At 54.4% G+C, this 21,963-nt stretch overlaps 2 protein-coding genes across 4 annotated transcripts in view; both read left to right on the top strand.

Moving 5' to 3' along the window:
* The first annotated feature begins 14,866 nt into the window (after positions 1–14,866).
* Positions 14,867–20,278, top strand: ZNF835 (zinc finger protein 835). Its single transcript, XM_065926893.1, has 3 exons — positions 14,867–14,997; positions 15,957–16,051; positions 17,291–20,278. The coding sequence occupies exons 1-3, from the start codon at positions 14,947–14,949 to the stop codon at positions 18,888–18,890; spliced, it is 1,746 nt and encodes a 581-aa protein (XP_065782965.1). The 5' UTR covers positions 14,867–14,946; the 3' UTR covers positions 18,891–20,278.
* Positions 20,279–20,878: 600 nt separating this feature from the next.
* Positions 20,879–21,963, top strand: part of ZFP28 (ZFP28 zinc finger protein) — a 121,526-nt gene continuing 120,441 nt past the window's right edge. For 2 of the 3 annotated variants that reach the window (XM_065926874.1, XM_065926872.1), the window contains exons 1-2: positions 20,880–21,297; positions 21,729–21,820. In XM_065926874.1, the coding sequence (XP_065782946.1) occupies positions 21,090–21,297; positions 21,729–21,820 (300 nt within the window). In that variant the 5' untranslated portion in view covers positions 20,880–21,089. Of the gene's footprint in view, positions 21,298–21,728; positions 21,821–21,963 lie in introns of all 3 variants that reach the window. The other variant, XM_065926873.1, reaches the window with a different exon arrangement.

Here is a 21,963-nt window from a genome sequence, read left to right as displayed (position 1 = left end):
TGGCTTTATTCACCCCCCTGTCTCTCTCCTTCTGCCCAAGCCTCATAAGAATGATGATGAGACGGTGATACACGCGTGTCACCCCTCTTGCCCCCTTTCTCTCCCACACCCCCAGTCGCTCACTTCTCGGCTTCCTTCTCTCCTCTGGACTTCTCCGTCTCCTGGGCTCTTCCTGCACCCCGTCATTCCCTCCCCTCCATCTCCCTCTCTCATCATCCTTCCAGACTCTTCCTCCGGCTCCGCCCTCCTCCGTACCAGCCGCTGAGGTCCGGCCTTGGTGGGGACAGCCGAGTCCGGGACTCTGCTCCTCCTCCCCCAGCACAAGGGCGGGGAAGGGTCGAGCCCAGGGTGGACAGTGAGCAGAGGAGACCCCCGGCCCGTCTCTTCTGCCCGACCTCTGTAACTCTCACGCCGTGAAGAGGAGGAGGATCCTTGCCCTAACTATCCGGGGACTGAGCGTTGGAGGCAGAGAACACTGCAAGTGCAAGCCTCCCGAGGCAGGAATGCGCTTGGTGGGCGGAACAGACAGGATGCGTGGCTGAGTGCTGTCCCTAAGGGAAGGGCCACGGAAGCGAGTGGAAGGTGGACCCTGTGGGGACGAGCAGACCATGCACAGAGGCGACCAGACGGCACAAGACCCATCTGTAAAACCTGCCGCAGCTGGAGAGAAGTTGCGGATTCTGGTCTTGCAGTGAGTATGGGTCTTAGGCACACGCCGTGTGCACGGCCGTGCTTACAGCTGGACCACCGTAATGAACCTGAAATTTAAGAATACTTGTTCTCCAGACTTTGGGGCACAGTGGGGGAAGGAGAGGGGGGACCAACTGAAAGAGAAGCATTGACATATATGTGCGCTGTGTGTGTGCGCTCAGTCATGTGTGGTCTTTGCGATCCCATGGACTGTATGTAGCCCGCCAGGCTCCTCTGTCCGTGGGAGTCTCCAGGCAAGAAGACTGGAGTGGGTTGCCATTCCCTTCTCCAGGGGATCTTCCCTGCCCAGGGATAGAACCTGGGTCTCCTGCACTGCAGGCAGATTGCCAACTGCACCACCAGGGAAGCCCAGTATACGCAGTGCCATGTGTCAAATAGACAGCTAGGGGGATGTTGCTGTACCGAACAGGGGGCTCAGCTCGGTGCCGTGTGATGGCCTAGCGGCGGGGGAGGAGGTTTAAGAGGGAGGGGACGTGTGTATCCCTATGGCTGCTTCAGGATGTTGTGCAGCAGAAACTAACGCAACATTGTAAGCGATGACGTGAGCTCAGTCCTCGACTCTGTTCGACCCCCTGGACCACAGCCCACCAGGCTCCTCTGTGCCTGGGAGTCTCCAGGCAAGAAGACTGGAGTGGGTTGCCATTTCCTCCTCCAGGGGATCTTTACCATCTGAGCCACTAGGGAAGCCCAAAGCCATTATACTCCAATTCAAAAAAAAAAAAAAGAGAAGAGAAACCCTGTTTTCCAAGCAGTCACAAATTTTGGAAGGGAACTTGATATTTTAGACTGACTGTGTTTTTAGGGGTTTGGGAGTCCAAAAAAAAAAAATGACTATCTCCAACAGGCAGCTGTATACCTGAGTCTGGGGTTTGGGAAAGTTGATGAGTGGAGACTGAGGTTTGAGATGCTCAGACGCCCTCACCTCTGAAGGCCCGCTGAAGCCGTGGGTGCGGTGAGTCCTGGCTGGAGGGCCGCGTGCCGTCGTGTGCGCCTTCCGTGTCAGGAGTCTTCAGAGAGCGGACACCATGCCCGCCAACGCTGCCCTCCCGCACTCACTCACACAGTTTTGTGTATCGGGGTCTCTGGAGCACAAAACCCCATGCTGCCTACCTGTGAGTCCCCCCAAATTCCGCAGCCTCCCACACACCCACCTCCTTCCTCCTGAGGCAGCTTCGAAGCTCCAAGTCCCCACCGCAGGGCAGCCTCCGGTTCCAGGAGCAAGGACGGCCCGCGTGTCTGGGTTCCTGGAGCCCGAGCTCAGACGCTGAGGAAGGTGGCCAGACGTCCAGACCGGCCTCCTCGCAGGAAGAATTAAAGCGCGCTGACTGGCTCCTCTGAGAGCCTTGTCTCCCGGGACTGGAGGAAGCCACAGACTCGCTGTGCCCAGCCGCCGCGCAGGGCTCTGGGCAGCGCCCTTGACCCCCATAGGCCCCCTAGTATTTGGCCATCGCTCCCGACGACGCTTCGGGGGAGACCTCGGCACAAGAGCACCGGCTCCCCCTGGCTCTGCGGGGAGCCCCGCCTGCCCTCCCTGGAGGTGGGAATTGAAGGCACGCCGTGTAATCCCCCCTCCTCGCTCGGCTCTCTAAATACCTCAGTCCACTTCTGCGGACGTCCCGTCTCCCTCACCCTGGGCGCCATCAGTTCAGTTTCTCATCCTCCTCTGTGTCTGTGTCTGCCTTTTCCACGTCATCTTTCTCTGTTGCCGTCTCTGCAAAGTCTTTACGGGTCTCCTGGCCACCTCAGTTCTGTCTTTCGCTCCGTTTCATTTCTCATCACCTCTCTGACGCCCGTGGTCAATACCTGCATCTCTGCGGGTGTCTTCTACCCCCTGGCTCTCTCCAGCATCCTCCGTTTGCCTGTCCGTTTCTCTCCTAGAATCTCCTTCCTTCTGAATGTGCTGTCCTTCCGTTCTTTGACCTTGTCTCCCGCTGTATCTTCTCTCTTTCTCCCATGTCACCCTCTTTTTTCCTTTTTCTTATCCAGTCTTCAAAATAGTATGATTTTTTTTCAGGGTTGCCAAAGCCAATTTTGTAGGCACGTTTTGCATTCAGGAACTGTTCTAAATTGGGGAGACAGGCATGTGAATGTTCTACAAAGTCACCATAGTGCCCATAGGCACACCCTAAACACACCATAAAGCATTGTGGATTCAGGAATCATAGGTGTTGGGGTTTGGGGAGGAAAAGAGGAGTCATAGATGCATTATCTCTGTGCTGTCGCTCCAGGACCAGCTCGACTCCTGTCACGTGGCCTGTACTAAGTGACTCTTGAGGCTGAAATAAGGGCATATGCGGACTCCTCGTGTGGCTGAAGCCACAGCGTGTCCCCAGTTGGGACCTTTCCTCTTCTTTATAAAAACAGTGGGTCCTGACTTCACATCAGTATGTTTCAAGGTCACCTTGGCACAAGTTGGTTAGCATCATCTGCCTCCCTTAGCTGTCATAGAATCCACAATCTCAATGTCGTTTCAGCAGCAGGGACGGATTTTAGTCAATGACGGGGCCGGGCAGATAAAGGGAAGAGATTTGAGCAGAGAAATGTCTGCCTGCATTACGGATGTGATGTATTAATCTTTACTACCGAGTTTATAACTTATGGACAAAGAAGCAATACAGAGTGACTTGGAGAGTTAGGAACACAACAGTAGTTGAATATGCCAGCTATGATCATGAATTTCCCAGTCCTTTCCAACACAGGGGGAAATGACACCTCGGGCCTAGGGGACGGTCTCAAGTCAGCCAGGCCGGGATAGAAGGACGCCAGGATGGCCAGCGGGCGACTCACCTCCCCGCCTTTTCCTCTCGTTGTGCAGCCGCGCTGTGCTGCAAGGGGGCGTGACATCGGGGTACTGCCCTGCATCTGGCCTGTACCCATCACCCAGCGACGGGTCTCGGGGCTACCCGCTGTCAACTTTCCACTCTTACCAAATGGGGCCACAAGACCGAGTACTGGAGAGGAAGGGGGCGATGCTGGGAAGATCACCGCTAGTCCCCGACTGTTGGTGCACGTTCTCACTGGGAAGGCCGGGACAGCGAGCTGACTTCTCCTCCCCCGGGTCACTTCTCAGGGATGTGTGTGCAAGGAGAAAGCTTGCAGAAGCAGAAGAACGTCTCCTACACACGGAGCAAACTCCCTTTGACCAGAAGAGAAGCAGGTCCTTGCAGCTGAGTGTTCCTCTCCTGTTTTACGGCCCACCCCACGTGCAGTTCCCGCTAATGAGCTCTTTGTGGGCCTCCCTCTGACTCTCAGGGGGTGCGGATAACCGAGGCACACACACGAAGCGTTTGGGCCTGCTTCAGCCGTGAGTGGCAAAGCGCTGTGTCTCTGGCTCAGAACCTAATGTCTTTGGGGGGAGGCCCTGCCCACACCATGTGGGATCTTCCTTCCCCAGACCAGGGATCAAACCCCTGCCCCCTGCATTGGAAGCACGGGGTCTCAACCAGCCCTGGACGCCTGAGAAGTCCCACCTCATGTTTGTTTTCCAGCATCCACTTAATAGACGAGTTTGTAAGTAGGTCAAATCCAAATCTTTCACACTTCCTTTTTTTTTTTTTTAAATCTATTGGCGTATAGTTGGTTAAAAATGTTGTGATAGTTTCAGGTGTGTAGCAAAGTGGTTCATTTTCTCATACACATGTTCTCATTGGTTTTCAGGCTCTCTTCTCACAGAGGTCATTGTGGAATGTCGGGTCCAGGGCCCAGTGCTCATGGTAGGCTCTTGCTGGTCGTGTGTCTCATGTGTAGCGGGGTGTGTGTGTTCACCCCGCGTTCCTGATTTACCCCCGCCCTTCCCACACTCTTATTGACAGGCTGTACAGGCGGGCAGGGACCACGAGGGCGGCCACCCCAGTGCCTCTGAAATACACACGCCAACTTCAGCTTCTGGAGGGAGGCGCTGAGGCAGCCGCAGAGGCTGGGGTCGGCCTTGCTGGGGGCGGGCCGCTGGGCCCCGAAACCAGCCGTGGGAGAAGGTCAGCACGGGCTGGGACCGCCTGTCCACACCTCCCCCTCCAGCCACTCAGAATTTCTGGGGCAGTCCCTTTCTCATCCACACCACACACACGCGCACACACACGCACACGCACACACACACACACACACACACGCGCGCACACGGAACCTAGGCTCTAGCCTTTGTCCTGCTTAATGGGTCTTGGGTTCCTGGTATCTCAGTGGGAACAATCCACCCGCCAATGCAGGAGGCTCGGGTTCCACCCCTGGGTCGGGAAGATCCCCTGGAGGAGGACACGGCAGCCCGCTCCAGTATTCCTGCCCGGAGAATCCCATGGACAGAGGAGCCTGGCGGGCTACAGTCCATGGGGTCTCAGAGTCGGGAATGACTTAAGGACTAAACAGCAATTGCCTCCTGCTTCACGTCCTCAGAGGAAATAGTATATGATTGCTTTTTAAAAATAAGTTTCGTGTGTTTGAGTTTGTGTGTGTATGTCTGTGTATGTGTGTGTGTGTGTGTGTGTGTTTGTCTAACACATCATCCATAGAATTATTGCAAGGACAGAGTCCACAGCCTAGATTAAGCAAGTCACAGTGTTAATTTATTTCTTCTCCCCTTGACACCGCATCTCAGAGGTCAGGGACTGTCCTGAAGGCCCCTTCCCGTCCTTGTTGCACAGGCTGCAGATGACGGGCCTCACCGCGGGGATGAGGACGCCGTGGGCCACGGACACGACCTGGTCTCGGTCGTGGATGGTCTTGTCTTGGGGCATCATGTCCGTGGATTTGGCCGTGCCGGGGAGCAGGGCCGCCACCGTGAGGCGTGACCACCCGCGGGGAACTCAGAGACTGAGAAACAACAAGTTTGTCATAGCTTTTCTTCCAAGGAGCAAGCGTCTGCTAATCTCATGGCTGCAGTCATGTTGGTCTATATTTTGTGCCATCCCAGTGAAAATCCCACGCGGGGGTGTGTGTGTGTAAGTGTGTGTAAAACTAGACAAACCAAATCTAAAAGTTATGTGGGAAGATAAAGGACCTACTCTACTGAAAAGCAATGCTTATCTCAAAGCTACAGAAATTAAATTGAAATTAAAGTGTCAATCAAAAAAACATTTTTTATTTCAATTAAATTAAAACTTAAATTAAAATCAAACTTTAATTAAAATTAAAATGTCAGTTAAACTAAAATTAAGGAAATCTGACCAATGAGCTACCAAAGATAGCAAAGAACTGAGCCAACACACAAATGTTTATTTATACAAAAAAATACAGCATTGCCGGGAAGTGAAGAAAGTAAAGGCATTTCAATAAATGGCTTTAGGCCGATTCTGCACTATTAGGAGAGAATGTGAAATTTCCTCAAGCCCAAATTATTCTTAAAATTATGTTCCCTCTATATATAAACAAAATCTAAACTAACAGAACATAGTGAATCAACTATATGCCAAGAAAATTTAAAACGTAAAAGACAAAAAGGAAGAAAAAAAGTAAATTCAAAATCAATAAAGCTCAGAGAAGATAGCAGGCGATCCATTCTTTGAGGTCTGTTTAGACTGCTAAACCAGAACAACGGTTTTGACCACATTAAGGACTCTGTTAATCACACACACACAATGGAAGGGATGAAAAGTCAAGCTATAATGTGGGAAATTATGCCCAACACCTATCTTTGAACATATGTTCATGTCTTGAACCTGGAAATAACTTCGATAAAGCCAAAAGCAGAGGAAAAAGCTTGAGAAGAAAACATTGGGGAAGAAACTTAAACTAACCCCTCAGAAAGAGCAGTATTGAACTGCCATTCAACAGATGAAAAAGGATCCACCAGCTGGTTAGCAGTCAGGGAAATGCAAAAGGAAGACGTAATGAGGTAGGACTGCAAACCCTCATGTACGGGGCTTCCCGCCAAGTTTTACGGTGGAAGGTACGTGGGAATCCTCGTCCACCACTGCTGAGGCTGCCACAGTCAATTTGGCAGAATCTACCAAAGCTGAACATACACAAATTTATGACAAAGCAGTTCCACTCCTGCATGTGCACTTGACGGTGATGCCTTGAGCACCCAGACACGTACAAGAGCCTCTAGCAGTGTCAAACCAGAAACCACATGAATGCCCATTGACATCAAAATATAGGGAAAACTTAACCAAAAAAAAAAAAAGAAAAATATAACATTCTGGAGATAAAATTTCACTGTAAACAAAATGGACCTAAATTACACACACAAAAAAATTGTTAAAATGACCAAATGAGAGCCTCCCTGATGAGCCAGTGGCTAAGACTGAGCTCCCAGTGTATGGGGCGCAGGTTCGCTCCCTGGTCAGGGACCTACACCCCACACGCCGCAACTGAAGATCCTGCGGCCACAACTAACACTCCCGTGCAGCCAGATAAATAAACAAATACTTTTTAAAAATGACACCTACATGCAACCACACAGCTCAGCCTCACAAATGTGTTAAACAAGACGCGTGCGTGTGTGCGAAATCCCTTCAGTCTCATCTGCCCCTTGGCGACCCCACGGACGGTAGCCCGCCAGGCTCCTCTGTCCGTGGGACTCTGCAGGCAAGAACACTGGAGGGGGTGGCCATGCCCTCCTCCAGGGGATCTTGCAGACCCAGGGATGGAGCCCGTGTCTCTGACGCCTCCTGTATCGGCAGGGGGGCTCTTTACCACTAGCGCCACAAGGGAAGTCCCTTTGAACATGATTTCCAGGACCATGGGTAGCACACGAATCTACATATGCAAAATCCAGTCACAGCTAAAACAAAATTATACTGTCAGACACCAGTACTGTATCAATACTCATGTCTAGAGGGAGGCCAGAGGCTAGTGATGAAGGGAAACAAGAAAAAAAAATCGTTGGGAATAACAAAAGGTATGGTTTTACGAAGAAGGGGCTATGGTTATATGTGATTACTGTTGAATTTTACTGCGTTGTAAAATCTTGGCCTGTGTACTTTTCTACATGCGTTATGTTTCACAATAGGGGGAAAAAAATTGTTTTTCATGAAAAAGACCTAACTTTTTCACGATCCAAGGGCGCCATCTAGTGGTCTGACAGGCACTTTATGAACTCAGCGAGTTGGTTGCTCAGTCATGTCCGCTTCCTTGCAACCCCGTGGACTGTAGCCAGGCTCCTCTGTCCATGGAATTCTCCAGGCCAAGATACTGGAGTGGGCTGCCATTTCCTCCTCCAGGGGATCTTCCCAAGCCAGGGATTGAACCCAGGTCTCCTGCATTGCAGGCAGATTCTTTACCGTCTGAGCCACGGTCCCAGCCTTCATGAACTCAGAGGCATTCCCTTAAATTGAAACAGAAAACAAGTGAGATACTTTTGTTACTGAGTATGGTCCAGGTAAAAAAAATGCACAACATGAAAGTTGCGAGTTAATTTGTATTTTGGTTAAAATGAGGACTGCAGCCCAGGAGACAGCACCTCAGGTAGCTCTGAGAAACTGCTCAGAGGTGGGGTAAGGTCAGTATAGATGTGGTTTTGGTGGAGGGGGAATGCATGCAATCAAGCACATGATTTCCCAGAAGGCTTCTGCTAGTTTGATGAGGTTTTCTGCTAGTTACAAGAAGCAGTCATCACCATGAAGGAGTTCAGTGCTTTTCTAGATATGAGGCGTTACAAGAACTGGGCTCCTAAACTCAGCTCCTGAGTGTATCTAACTATCTGAAGGCCTGTCCGGCCAGTTTTTCCCAGAGCACAGAGCACCTCATTTATGCTCCTCACCCTGAACGCCTTTCAGGGGGTGCTGAAGGTCAGCAGCTGCAGCGGCACCCGATTTAATCTTTGCGGAGGTGGGTGGTGAGCACCCATAGCAAGTGCCAATCTGTATTGATAGCTAACAGTGGAAAACCACAAGACGTCTGTGCGTGGAGATTACGTCTAACGTAAAGAGAGCGTGTTCTGTGCAGGCTCGGGCAGCAGCGGCCACCCTGGGAATCAGTGAGGAGGGGGCCCTGGGGAGACGCCTGTAGGGAATTTCACCTCGAAACTCACCCCAGCTACAGAGGAGGGTTAGGAATCCCTGACATGAGGGCTTCCCAGGTGGCGCTCGTAGTAAAGAACCTGCCTGGCAATGCAGGAGACGCAAGAGATGCAGGTTCGATCCCTGGGTCGGGAAGATCCCCTGGAGAACGTCATGGAAACCCTCTCCAGTTTTCCTGCTTGGAGAATCCCATGGCCAGAGGAGCCTGGTGGGCTGCAGGCCATGAGGTCGCAGAGAGTCAGACACGCCTGAAGCGACATAGCATGACATGAGCTGCAGGGGAGGGGACTGATCTAATTATCCCCCCCCCACCACCACCAAGAAATAAATCACTGTGTACATTCTTTCTCTTGATTTCTGAATTCCTTTCTCTGATTGAGTGGCACTTCCTGCTGCAGGTTACCATGGCAACCAGGACATTCCATCCTCTTGAAGATGTCTCTGATCCACTTGTCTGATAGCCTGGGAAAGGCGAAATTATAGAGACGGCAACCAGATTGGTTGTTGACAGGGTCTGGGGGACAAGGCAGGAAGTGATTATAAAAGCGGGAAACAGAGGAGGGTTTGAGGGCAGTGGAAACATTCTGCATCTTGACTGTGGTGGTGATGGTGGTATTGAATGAACCTCTGTGGGTGTTAAATATAGTAACAGCGAATAAAGTCAACGTTTTTAGAAAGTGCTGGCCCAAAAACTGGCAGCCATTTAAATACATTGCAGAAAAAAAAAGTCTTAATGACAAGAAAAAATAGTTCTTGCTATGTGTTGTTAAAGGATAAAAAGCATGATTACCAAGCCTTATACACCATATAATCTCTTTGCATGCCTGCTAAATCACTTCCTTCATGTCCGACTCTTCACAACACCATGGACTGTACCTGCCAGGCTCCTCTGTCCATGGGATTTCCCAGGCAAGAATCCTGGAGTGGGTTGCCATTTCCTCCTCCATATAATCTCTTTACATGCCCAGAATACATGTTTGGGAAGGGAATATACCAATGGTTCCCAAACTGTACACCGAGGCATCTTGGCTATTTCATTTTATTTTTAATTAATTTGTATTGGAGTGTAGTTGATTTATGGTGTGGTCATTTCTGCAGTACAGCAAAGTGAATCGGCCACACATAGACATATATGCAGATCCTCTCCCTTTCCTCTTTCCTCCCCACTTAGATCACCACAGGGCATTAAGCAGAGTTCTGTGCGCTGCAGTAGGTCCTCATTAGCTACCGGTTTTATCCATATGGCGTATGTATGCCAACTCCAATCTCCCGAGTCATCCCACCCCACCTTCCCCCCTTGGTATCCATTCTCTATGCCTGTGTCTCTACTTCTGCTTTGCCAATAGGATCATCTTTATCATTTTTCACCTGGATATTTTAAATCTGCAGTATTTTAACATCTGTCTGACACCTCAGGAGCTACCAGTTCCAGCGGATCACATTTTCAACATTCGCTCTCTCTACATTCCGTTCTCTGACAGAAGATCTTTGTGAGGCCGGGCTGTCAGTAATTGCTGTAAAGAAACAAGTGGCCTGTGAAAATCACCTTGGAGTAGGAAATTCGGGGGGTGGGGGAGGTTCAGTCTGAACCCCAGGTCTGAGAACTTGTGCAGTGCCCAACACGCACGCACGGCCCATCACTAAGTAACTGTCATGGTTGCAGGATGAAGGAAATCTCCCTGACCTTCCGAGGGTCTGATCTCCGCGCAGTGATCTCGTCCTGCAAAGGACCTCAGCTGCTCGTCCCCAGGTCACCTCCTAGACCTTGACGAGCCCCTCTCTCCACAACTTGAGCCCCCAGAGCTTTGACCCCACTGGCGGCCCAGCTGCACTGGTCCTTCCACTGTTTAAAAGAGTTTTATTGAAGTACAATTGCTTTACAACGTTGGGTTAATTTCTGCTGTACATAGCGTGTTCACCTGAAAGGATCACAACAGGGTTCGTTAATCAGCTAAACCCTGATACAAAATATAAAGTTTTAAAATAAAAAAGCCTAGGAAAGGTTTGGGATGAAGAAACCCCAGTTTCTATTCTGTATTTTCTATAATTATAAATGTGTTTGTAATGTGATATAAACATATATGGGCTTCCCAAGTGGCACAGTGGTAAAGAATATGCCTGCCAATGCATGAGATGCAAGAGTTGCAGGTTCGATCCCTGGGTCGGGAAGATGGCTTGGAGGAGGAAATGGCAACCCACTCCAGCATTCTTGCCTAGAGAATCCCATGGACAGAGGAACCTGGCGGGCTACAGTCCATGCATGGGGTCACAAAGAGTCAGACTTAGGGACTAAACAACAACAACAACCTGGTAAATTAACATTGTCGCTTTTCTGTTACACTAATATCTTAGGGGGAGTAAGTACTTAAGACATCGGCTTTTTCTTCCAAAGACGTCACAGATTTAATTCATTTGCTCCTCTCCACAAGCTAATTTGCCCATTTCACAGACAAGGCAGAGTTCATCTCAGTTTAGTTGCTCAGTCCAATTCTTTGCAACCTCATGGATTGCAGCACACCAGGCCTCCCTGTCCATCACCAACTCCCAGAATTTACTCAAATTCATGTCCATGGAGTTGGTGATGCCATACAGCCATCTCATCCTCTGTCATTGCCTTCTCCTCCCGCCTTCAATCTCTCCCAGCATCAGGGTCTTTTCCAATGAACCAGTTCTTCACTTCAGGTGGCCAAAGTATTGAAGTTTCAGCTTCAACATCAGTCCTTCCAGTGAATATTCAGGACTGATTTCCTTTAGGGTGGACTGGTTGGATCTCCTTGCAGTCCAAGGGACTCTCAAGAGTCTTCTCCAACACCACAGATCAAAAGCATCAATTCTATGGTGCTCAGCTTTCTTTATGGTCCAACTCTCACATCCATACAAGATTACTGGAAAAATCATAGCTTTGACTAGATTGACTTTGCTGGCAAAGTAATGTCTCTGCTTTTTAATATGCTGTCTACGTTGATCATAGCTTTCCTTCCAAGGAGCAAGCCTCGTTTAATTTCATGGCTCCAGTCACCATCTGTGATACTAGGCACAGGGAGGTTAAATAACTTGCCCCAGGACGTTCAGCTAGGAGGTAGTGGAATCAGGATCTGAACCGGGTCCCACCCAAGGCAAGTGCGTGGACCCCTAACCACCAGGCGCCGCGGCAGCTTCATCATCGCCCAGTCAGCCCCACGCTGCGAGGGTTAAAGACAGCATCGCGTCAGTCCCAGTCCCACCGTCGTCATGACAACCTTGATCCCCTCTCCCACCCCGTGCGCTTGGACCCAGGCCCTGGGGAGGAGGGGTACAGGAACGTGGTGACTTTTGAGGATCGTATCCCTTTGCTTACCAATTTGCGTTCGGGAAAACGTGCCCATTTCAAGTGTATTTCTTGCGCCTCCAGCAGCCCCCTTTCCAAGGATTACTGTCCGGGAGAGGGGGTTGCTAGCATCGCATCTCTTGGCCTAAGGGGAAGAGGACCCCAATCCAGCTTAGAGTGACTTCTTTGCCTCTCCTTCCCTAGCCCTTGACCTCAGAGCCTTCCACGGAAATCTCCTTTTATCCTTCCTATTTCTGCGGGAAAAAAGAAAACGATTTCGTTTGAGCGGATTTTAGTCTTCTTTCTGTGGAGCCACAGCGCCCTCAAGTGTTCACTAAGGCTTGGCGCCACCTCGTTTGAGAAATGCGTGTGAGCGCGTCTCGGTGGTGTCTCCGCAGGGGACTGCGAAGAAACTGTATTTACCCTGGTTTACAGTTGGCTGATTTCCTTTTTTTTTAAGGCTTATTGGTGATTTTTCTAACTATCCCGAGAGCTGACTTTGATCTCATTTCTCTCCCTGTCAGTTCTCTGCACACTCTCTCCCCACCCACTTTTCCCGGGAGAATTCCTGTGATGGTTAGTTTCACGTGTCACCTCGACCAGGCTGTGGTACCCAGGGATTGGATCAGACTCAGATGTTTCTGTGAAGTTATTCTGTAGATGTGGTCAACAGCTAACGTCAGTCTGCTTTTTTTTTTCCTCCATGCTGCACAGCTTGTGGGATTTTAGTTCCAACATCAGGGTTCGAATCCGTGCCCCCTTGCAGTGGAATTGCAGAGCCTTAACCACTGGCCCTCCAGGGAAGCCCCTCAGGGAAGGTTCTTCGCGCGGCCAGCAGCACCCTGAACTACCTGGCCTACCCCTTCGGCCTCATCTCTGGCCCTGCCTCTGTCTCAGTCAGCTTACTGCCAATAAACTGCTGTGTAATAATGAGTCACCCCCCCACTCAGGAGCTTTGCTGTTCAGTCGCTCAGGCCTGTTTGACTCTCTGTGACCGCGTGGACTGCGGCACGCCAGGCCTCCCTGTCCATCACCATCTCCCAGATTTGCTCAAACTCATGTCCATCGAGTCGGTGATGCCATCCAACCATCTCACCCTCTGTCGTCCCCTTCTCCTCCTGCCCTCAGTCTTTCCCAGCATCAGGGTCTTTTCCAGTGAGTTGGTTCATCACACCAGTGGCTTGCTCCTGGTTTATGCAATTCCTACTGAAGCCCTAAAGCACACCACATAAGAAGTGCTCCTGTTCTGAGTCCAGCATGCCGTGAGGAGGCCCAAGCGGGCCACGTGGAGGTGTCTGACCATTCCCAGCCGCCACTATGGGGAAAAGAGGCAGGCCCCAGACGTTCGGGTCAACTGAGTCAGCCTCAGCCACCCCCCCGCCCTTCACACGCGCCCCTCCGTGCAGTCCACAGCGGGATGGGGCGGAGATGCTGCCCTCCCTTTGTGCCCCACTTTCTACTCATAGACCGTTTTCTCTGACAAGCACGGAATAATGAGCATAATAAAATGTTTTTCTTCATGATACCTCCACACCATGTACTTGAATAGAAAAGTCCTTTCTTGTATTGGATTAATTCCCACTTTCTTTTAATGGGGAAAAAAAGCTTTTTAGTGATTAGAAAAAAGATGTTTGTCTTCTGAGCTTCCTCCCATAAACCTGTATGGTTTATGGAATGTTAAAGAGATGTTTTTAAATCTTCAAATGTAAAATTAAACCAGAAAAAAATGAAAAAAAGACTTGGTGGCTTAAGAGAACAATCCTTTAATGTCATGCTCCAGGGTCTGTAGGTTGGAGGGAGGTTCTGCTCCTTGAGGCCCAAGCTGGGAGGGGTACTGGGTGTATTCTTACCATACAGAGCTGGAAGCTTCCAGAAGGATGGAGGAAACCCACAATGCCTGTGGGGGTCTATAAACAAAATAAAAATTTGAAGGGTAAAGAGAGCAGGTTCAGCAGAGACAGCGAAGGTGGAAGCTGTAAAATAGGAGTATGGGCTTAAGAAACACAAGTTACTATGTATAAAATAAGCTACAAGCACATATTGTGCTAAATACAAAATATAGCTAATATTTTATACTAACTGAAATATATATATATTCCGATATACTAAATGGAATATAATCTTCAAAAATCGTGCATCACTATGCTGTCTACCTGAAACATATAATATTGTACAGCGACTATACTTGAATTTAATAATAAAAGCAGGTGTTATGGTTTAATGGGCAGCCTTGGGAGTACATAAAGTAATATGATGTCTCACAGGAAGTTGTGATTCCAGGGACATACATTTGTCACGTCATACATGATTGTACGTTCGCACGTTTCTCTGCCTTTCCAACGATCTAAAAATGAGCTTGTGCCCACTTCTCTAATAGACAAGTGAATAATTTACAAAGGTTCACCCTATGAAGAGAATAATTTAGGAAGTCTAATTCTATGGAGAAGCACTTTACAGTAATGGCAGGCCAATAATGACTCCTATTCAAGCTCTCTACTATAATCATTTGCCCACGTCAGTGAGTTTTTCACTTTCTCTACTCTGAGCTGGGACTACAGTAATCGTCTGAGACAAATGACTTCCATTGCTTAATGGTGAACTATGGCTTGTAAACCACAGTGCTGTGTGACCTGGGGTGACTGACTTAACCTCTCTGGTCCTCAGTCTTTTGAGGCTCTGCGGACTCCGCCCCCTCCTTGAGGAGGCGGGGTCCCGCCCCCATTTGCCGGCCCCGCCCTCCTCGGGCTCCTGGAGAGGCTGAGAGTATTCATCACATCGCGTGCTGACGCAGGGCCTTCTGGGAATGGTAGTTTCGGTGACGCCGGCACGGGGGCGAGGGGCTCAGTCGCTGTGTGGACGCAGCGCGGCGCCTTCTGGGAGTTGTAGTTCTTGGCAACCCCGAGCGGGCCGCAGCTCTCCCGGCGCGCGTGCACACTGCGGGTCGACCCGGCGCTTGAGCCCGCCCGTGAGGCCTGCATGTCCGCGCCACCGCGGGACGAGGGGCCGCAGGGGGTCCGCGTGGACCAGGTAGGGCCAGAGACGGTGGAGAAACTGACCCGAACCCGCCAGGCCTGGCGGGGGCCGCCCGAGGCCTTCGAGGCTGACCCTGCGGCGAGGGCGCCGGGGGTGGTGTGCGCCTGTGCGGGTGTTGTGCGCGCGTCCCGGTGTGTGTCCGTGTGCCCCCGGCACGTCCTCACCCGCCCCGCGTGCCGCTCCAGTTTGTCCCGGTGCGGCGTGTGTCCGCGTGTGTCGCCGTGCGTGTGAGCCCGCCTGCCACACCGGAGCTGGGTGCCCGTGCACCTGTGCGTGTGACTTCGTGAGTCCGTCCTCAAGGGTCCGTCGCTTTGCACGTGCCTGGCCCTCGCGGCCTCTGCCCCAGAATTCGAGCACTTGGGGACCTCTGTCTTGTGTGGAATTTGTTCTTCTGGGTAGGTGTGAGGTACATCATTCCACCGTTCCTGGGCGTGCACCCGCGCGGGAAGGCTCCGCAGGTGTGTCTGCCTGGAGCCGCATGGTCTGCGTGTGCCTGAGCGTGCCTGCGTGTGGAGGGCGTGCCAATGCAGGTGCAGCCGCAGGCCGGGCCTGCCTGCTGGGCAGCTGCCACGTGGGACTCACGGTGTGTGTAGCCGTGTGTGTGCGGGGGCAAGCGTGACTGCCGGAGCACTTGGAGTTGTGCACGTGTGTGAGGGGGCCGGCCTCCTTGTCATCACAACATATGGGTGTGTAAGGGCATCCGGGTGCCAAGGGGAGGGATGGTGTTAACCGCCTCCTCCCCCAGAATGGTCGCGTGACACCCCAGTCTGTGGGTGATGGGACTGCCTCTGAGCATGTCTGTGTCTCCCTTCGGTTGCCCGTTTGTGTACCTGCCCGACCCAGGTCCGCCCCGCCCCGACTCCACCTGCCGTCCCCGCACGCACACGGAGGGGACACCCTGTGTCCGTCTCCCCGGGCGTCTGCCTTCACGTCCCTGCTGCTTTCTCACACAGACGTCAGCTGGACCCACGCGGGAGGCACGTGCAGCCGGGACAGGCGCCACAGCCCGAGAGACGTGGATGGGACCCGGTGCTCCTGAACCCACAAGGTGGGTACCACCGCCTGCCCTGGGGACCCAGCCAGGCCCTGCTCACGCCTGAGGGCTGCCGGAGGGGTGACCCCACACTGGGACCAGCCCAGCCTGGCTCCCGCCGGCAGAGTTCTCACTCTGCACAAAGACCCTGCGTCACCTGCCCTCATGCGTCATCCCAAGCCTCCCTGCTCTCTGCCCGGGTCACACTTCTCCAGCCCTCGCCCCGCATCCAGCCCCTTTACATTTCCTCTGTCACCCTGGTTGTGGTCCCACCTTAGGCCCTTTGTACTGGCAGTGCTTACAGCCCGGAATGCTCACTCCATCACTTCCTCAGTGAGGCCTGCACTGGAGGACGAGCCTTCCAGGCAGATGGAACGCCAGTTCAAAGGCCTTGTGGCAGGAGCATGCCTGGAGTCATTTGTGGAACAGGGAGGAGGCCTTTGACTGGAGACGGGCAAGCTCAGAGCAGGGGAGGGTGGGGTAGAGGCTGAGGTTAGGGGGCTGCTGTGCAGACCACGGAGAGCAGAAAGGCTTTCATGGAGCCATTGGTGACTTTACGTGGAGGGGAGAGAGAAAGGGGGAAAGCTCTGGAGCCCCGCAGCCTCAGTGTGGGCCTGGCGTCTCTGCTTCCAGGAGCCTCGCTGTGGAATAAAAGAGCACATATGTGGCAAGAGCTTAAAGCAGCAGGCCCCAGCCTTTTTGGCACCAGGGACCAATTTCATGGAAGACAGTTTCACCCAAGGCTCAAGCCCAGGGGGCAGACACACGGCCCTCTGGGTCCAGGGTCTTTCAGGGAAGGGTGTGTTCAGAGGGTGATGCCAGGAGAAACCCATCACCCCCAGGATGGCCCCCCACTTGGCCCGCCTGCCCTAGGGGGCTGCCCCATTACACACGTGAGCACGTTCGCTCGCACCGGCAGTGAGGGCTTCAGTATGCATTTTGCGTGGACGCAGTTGAACCCCTAGCAGCAGGGTTTAGACAGGTTTTCCGTTGTCACTCCTGGGGGGAGTGGGGGAGCTGCTGGCATCAGAGAGGCTCGAGATCCTGTTCCATGTCCTGTTGAATAGAACGCACGGGGTGGCCCCAGGACAAAGAACGGTCTGGCCAGTAGACAGCCCCAGCGCTGACCCTTTTCCGGCCTGAGACAGGTGACAGACCGGTTCGGTTCTCCGTTGTTTTCTGTCTTTCCTTCCTTCTTTCTCCATCCCTCCGTCCCCCTGCCCCTCCTCCTCCCCTACTTTTCCCGTAACAAAGATGTGAAATCGAGGCAGCAGCTCGGAAAGCCGGGATGGAAGCACTCCTGGAGGACACCGCTCCCCAGAGTTGCGAGTCGGGGGGAACCCCCAAACCCGAGGATGGGTTCAAGGTCGGGTCGGAGAACCCGGAAAGCTGTCTGAAGCAGGAGGCCTGCAAGGAAGACCCCACCGGGGACGGGGTGCCCGAGCAGGATGAGCTAGCCGCCGGAACCCCCGAGACCAGCTGCAGCCCCCCGACTCCCCTCCAGAGGCGCGGTGCCCCAAGAAAGCGCAGGACCCTGAAGAAGGCTGCCGCCAGCGCGGAGGCGGCGGCGGCGGAGCGAGGGGGCGACGGCCCCAGCAAGCCGTGGAAGTGTGGGGACTGCGGCAAGGCCTTCAGCTACTGCTCGGCCTTCACGCTGCACCAGAGGACGCACACCGGGGAGAAGCCGTTCCCCTGCGCGGACTGCGGGCGCGCCTTCAGCCAGAGCGCGCACCTGGCGCAACACCGACGCGTGCACACCGGCGAGCGGCCCTTCGCCTGCGCCGAGTGCGGCAAGGCCTTCAGCCAGGGCTCCTACCTGGCAGCGCACGGGCGCGTGCACACGGGCGAGCGGCCCCACCGCTGCGCCGACTGCGGCAAGGCCTTCGCGCGCCCCACGCACCTGGCGCAGCACCGGCGCGTGCACACCGGCGAGCGGCCCTTCGCGTGCGGCCAGTGCGCCAAGGCCTTCCGCAGCCGCTCGTCGCTGCGGGAGCACCAGCGCATCCACACGGGCGAGAAGCCCTTCGCCTGCGCGCGCTGCGACAAGGCCTTCCGCTTCTCGTCGGCGCTGCTCCGCCACCAGCGCACGCACACGGCCCAGCGGCCCTACGCGTGCGGCCAGTGCGCCAAGGCTTTCACGCAGGCCGCGCACCTGTCGCAGCACCGCGGCGTGCACACGGGCGAGAAGCCCTTCGCCTGCACCGAGTGCGGCGCGCGCTTCAGCCAGAGCGCCTCGCTCACCGAGCACCGGCGCATCCACACGGGCGAGAAGCCCTTCGCCTGCGCGCAGTGCGGCAAGGCCTTCACGCAGGTGTCGCACCTGAGCCGCCACCGGCGCACGCACACCGGCGAGCGGCCCTACGCGTGCGGGGCCTGCGGCCGCGCCTTCAGCAACCGCTCGCATCTGGTGCAGCACCACCTGGCGCACACGGGCGCGCGGCCCTACAAGTGCCCCGAGTGCGGCGCCGCCTTCGGCCACGTGTCCTCGCTGCTGGAGCACCAGAAGGTGCACACGGGCGAGAAGCCCTTCCGCTGCGGCGACTGCGGCCGCGCCTTCAGCCACGGCTCGTCGCTGACGCTGCACCGGCGGACGCACACGGGCGAGCGGCCCTACGCCTGCCCCGAGTGCGGCAAGGCGTTCAGCAACCGCGCCTACCTGGTCCAGCACCACATCGTGCACACTGGCGAGAAGCCCTACGAGTGCGGCGGCTGCGGCAAGGCCTTCAGCTTCTCCTCCGCGCTCATCCGGCACCAGAAGACGCACGCTGCGGGCAAGAAGGCTGGGGGACCGCTCAGCCCCACGGCCGCAGCCGCCTCCACTCCCGAGCTCCCGGCCGGAGGAGGAGCCTGCTGATCTGACAGCGGCGAGCCTGCAGGAGCCTCGGTGCTGGTGTGGTTGCTGTCAGCCGCTCAGGCGCGCCTGACTCTTGGCGACCCCGTGGACTGCAGCACGCCAGGCTTCCCTGTCCTTCAGTATCTCCCGGAGGTCGCAAACTCATGTCCACTGAGTCGGTGATGCTGTCTAACCATCTGACCCTCATCCTCTGTACATGCTATGAGACATAACCTCGGAGGACCAGCCCACGAATGAAGGCTGAGGTCTACGGGGACCTCCTACAGGCGGGGGCTCACTGAACCTTCTCTACCTCGTGCGCAGGATCTTGGCGCCGGCGAGGAGACATACCACCACCCCGGTGATGCCCGTGAGGAAAGCGAGGCTCTGAGAGGCTCCGTGAGGTTCTCTCCTCACTTGAGGCTGACATGCCAGTGCCAAGATCAAGCCCACATCTGCCAGTCTCCCTGGTTCAAAATCATAGAATTGTGTGTGTGTGGTCGCTCAGTCGTGTCCAACTCTTTGTGACCCCATGGACAGTAGCCTGCCAGGCTCCTCTGTCCTTGGGAGTCTCCAGGCAAGAATACTGGAGTGGGTTGCCATTTCCTCCTCCAGGGGATCTTCCTGACCCAGGGATCAAACCCTCAACTCCTGCATTGCAGGAGAATGCTTTACAACTGAGCTTTACACCAGGTAAGCCCATAAAAGGGTCAGCTAACTCAGATAAAGATAAATGTTATGGACAGGATTTTAAAAGATATGGGGAAGTCATTCTGTCTTATATGTGTTAATTTTAATTTTACTCTAACTAAAATCCTTCAATACTTTGGCTACCTAATGCGAAGAACTGACTCATTGGAAAAGACCCTGATGCTGGGAAAGATTGAAGGTGGGAGGAGAAGGGGACGACAGAGGATGAGATGGTTGGATGGCATCACTGACTCAATGGACATGAGTTTGAGCAAGGTCTGGGAGTTGGTGATGGACAGGGAGGTCTGGCCTGCTGCACATGGGTTCGCAAAGAGTCTGACACGACTGAGCGACTGAACTGAACTAAACTAGCTTGTTTTCGGTGTATCAAATACGCATTGTACATCTGCTTTAATTATAAAAGGGGACATGGACCAGAAGTAAAGCATGTGCTGCCTCCCTTCCTGGGACGCCAGTGCTGGTACTCCATCACTAATACTTCCTTCCAGGTGCCAAGGCCATACTGCCAAAGCATCATGTATGCATGGCAGTCCATTTGTTTTGAAAACTTGAAGAAACATATCCCTGACTTGTTTAACATTTTGTTCTGACAATACGTAAAACTGCTGAAAACCATGTTTCTCTGGAGCAATTTCTCAGAATGATCTGAGAGGCTGTCTACTGGGTTGTAGTCCTCAATTTGACTCAAATAAAACTCTTTCCTATTTTTATTACACAGTATTCATCGATTATTTTCATTGACAGGGAATTGGTGGTACTTACGAGGCTGGCCAGATCACTCCCAGGGGATGACAAGCGAATGAAAGAAAGGAGCCAACCCAGAGAGAAGTTTGGGGAAAGATTGCTCTGGGGTCTGGCATTTGGAGGATGGGGCTGACAGATGAGGGATGCACCTGTAACAGGAGAGGGGACCACCTGAGGTCATGGGGGAATTCAGACCGGACGCCGAAGGCACGCTGCTCCTCAGACACCCCGTCACAATCACGTCTCGACCCCGCCCAGGCCCAGTATTGCCCGTCTGTTTGCGCGTCCCCCAATTCTGATGGGTGATACCCGGCAAGGACCACGCTACCTGCCCTGCCCATCAAATCATTTTCCGATCCCACGGCCCCGCCCCTCGCCGCAGGCTCTACCCCCCTGCAACTGCGCCTGCGCCCTCCACGGCCGGCACGACTCCCAGAAGCCCTCGGGGTACGCTTCTGTCTCGCGAGGCAACCCGTACGCTCAGCCAGACCCGCGGCCTGTGCGGGCAGCCGCGGGCCGGAAGGGCCGGGAGCGGCTGACCTGGGGCGGGGCTGACGGGCGCGGGCCTCGCCGCCGCCCGAGCTACCCTTGGCGCCGCCGGCCGGGACTCCGTTTCCCAGAGGGCGCCGCGGCGGTGGACACGCCCCCTTCCGGCGGCGGCGCGCGGGGCCCGGCTCCCAGCGGGCCCGGCGGGCGGTGGGCTCGGCTGCCGGCCGCGCGCTGGCGGGGTGTGGCCGGCCGGCGGCGGGCGTGCTCCGCGCCGACATGCGGGGGGCGGTGAGCGCGGGGCCCCGCGGGCTGGTGTCGCCGCCGCGGCGAGGCGCCCCCCGCACCAAGCCCAGGGCGGGCCGAGGCCGGAGCGCGGGGACCCCGGTCGCCTTCGCCCGCCCCGCCCGGGGAAGGCCGCGCTCAAGAAGTGGCCCCACGCCTAAGGGCCGGCGAGGAGCGGTGACCACGGCACCTGAGGACAGAGGTGAGGGTGGCGGGTGACCGGGCGAGCCGACGGGACGAACCCCTCCTCTCAGGGTGAGGGGAGCGTGGCGTCTGGGGCAGGAGGCTTCCCGGGGCCCAGGTGCTGGTGAATGGCGTCCCTGGGCTGTGAGGGGTGGGGGCGGGCATCCAAAGCTTGGAAACTCAGCCTGAGAGCGTCGGTCAGGGTCACCCTCACTGGACACCCCTGTTTCAGTGCTCCCAGAAACCCCGCTCCAGACCGTGCCTGCCCCTCGTAGGCTGGTGACCTTATTCCGGCTGCCCCTTCAAAATTGGTCCCTGGCCGCTCATGCTGGAGCGTTTGACTCTCCACGTGTTGAATCCGTTTCGTATTTGTGGCCGTCGTTTAAGACTCAGCAGGAAGGGAGCCAGGTGGAGACCTGGCCTCTAGCTAACTTTTTTCTCTTCCCCCAGCTCTGCCTTCCAGGGACACGGCCGCCCTCCGGGAGAGGAGGCCCAAGCAGGAGGCGGCCGGGACAGGAATTGACCTGCGAGCCACGTCCCAGGTGAGGGGGCGTTCCCTCTTCTCCTCTCTAAAAGGCAAGCTTGCTCTTCAGGGCTTAATGACGTTTATTTTCTTGTAGAAGTTTTCAGTATCAGAGACCTGTCGGGGGAGCTGGTTCCCATTTGCCCACATTCCTGGTGAGTG

Source organism: Muntiacus reevesi, chromosome 2, assembly GCF_963930625.1.
Source record: "Muntiacus reevesi chromosome 2, mMunRee1.1, whole genome shotgun sequence".
Lineage (NCBI taxonomy): Eukaryota > Metazoa > Chordata > Mammalia > Artiodactyla > Cervidae > Muntiacus > Muntiacus reevesi.
This window is presented reverse-complemented; position numbering and strand designations above follow the sequence as displayed.

What these genes read in the sequence shown, in the direction of transcription:
- ZNF835 (XM_065926893.1), top strand. Translation starts at nt 14,947, where the DNA reads ATGTCCGCGCCACCGCGGGACGAGGGGCCGCAGGGGGTCCGCGTGGAC. An exon ending in AGGGGGTCCGCGTGGACCAG is followed by an intron (nt 14,998 to 15,956) that starts GTAGGGCCAGAG and finishes TTTCTCACACAG; the next exon opens with ACGTCAGCTGGACCCACGCG. An exon ending in GGTGCTCCTGAACCCACAAG is followed by an intron (nt 16,052 to 17,290) that starts GTGGGTACCACC and finishes CCCGTAACAAAG; the next exon opens with ATGTGAAATCGAGGCAGCAG.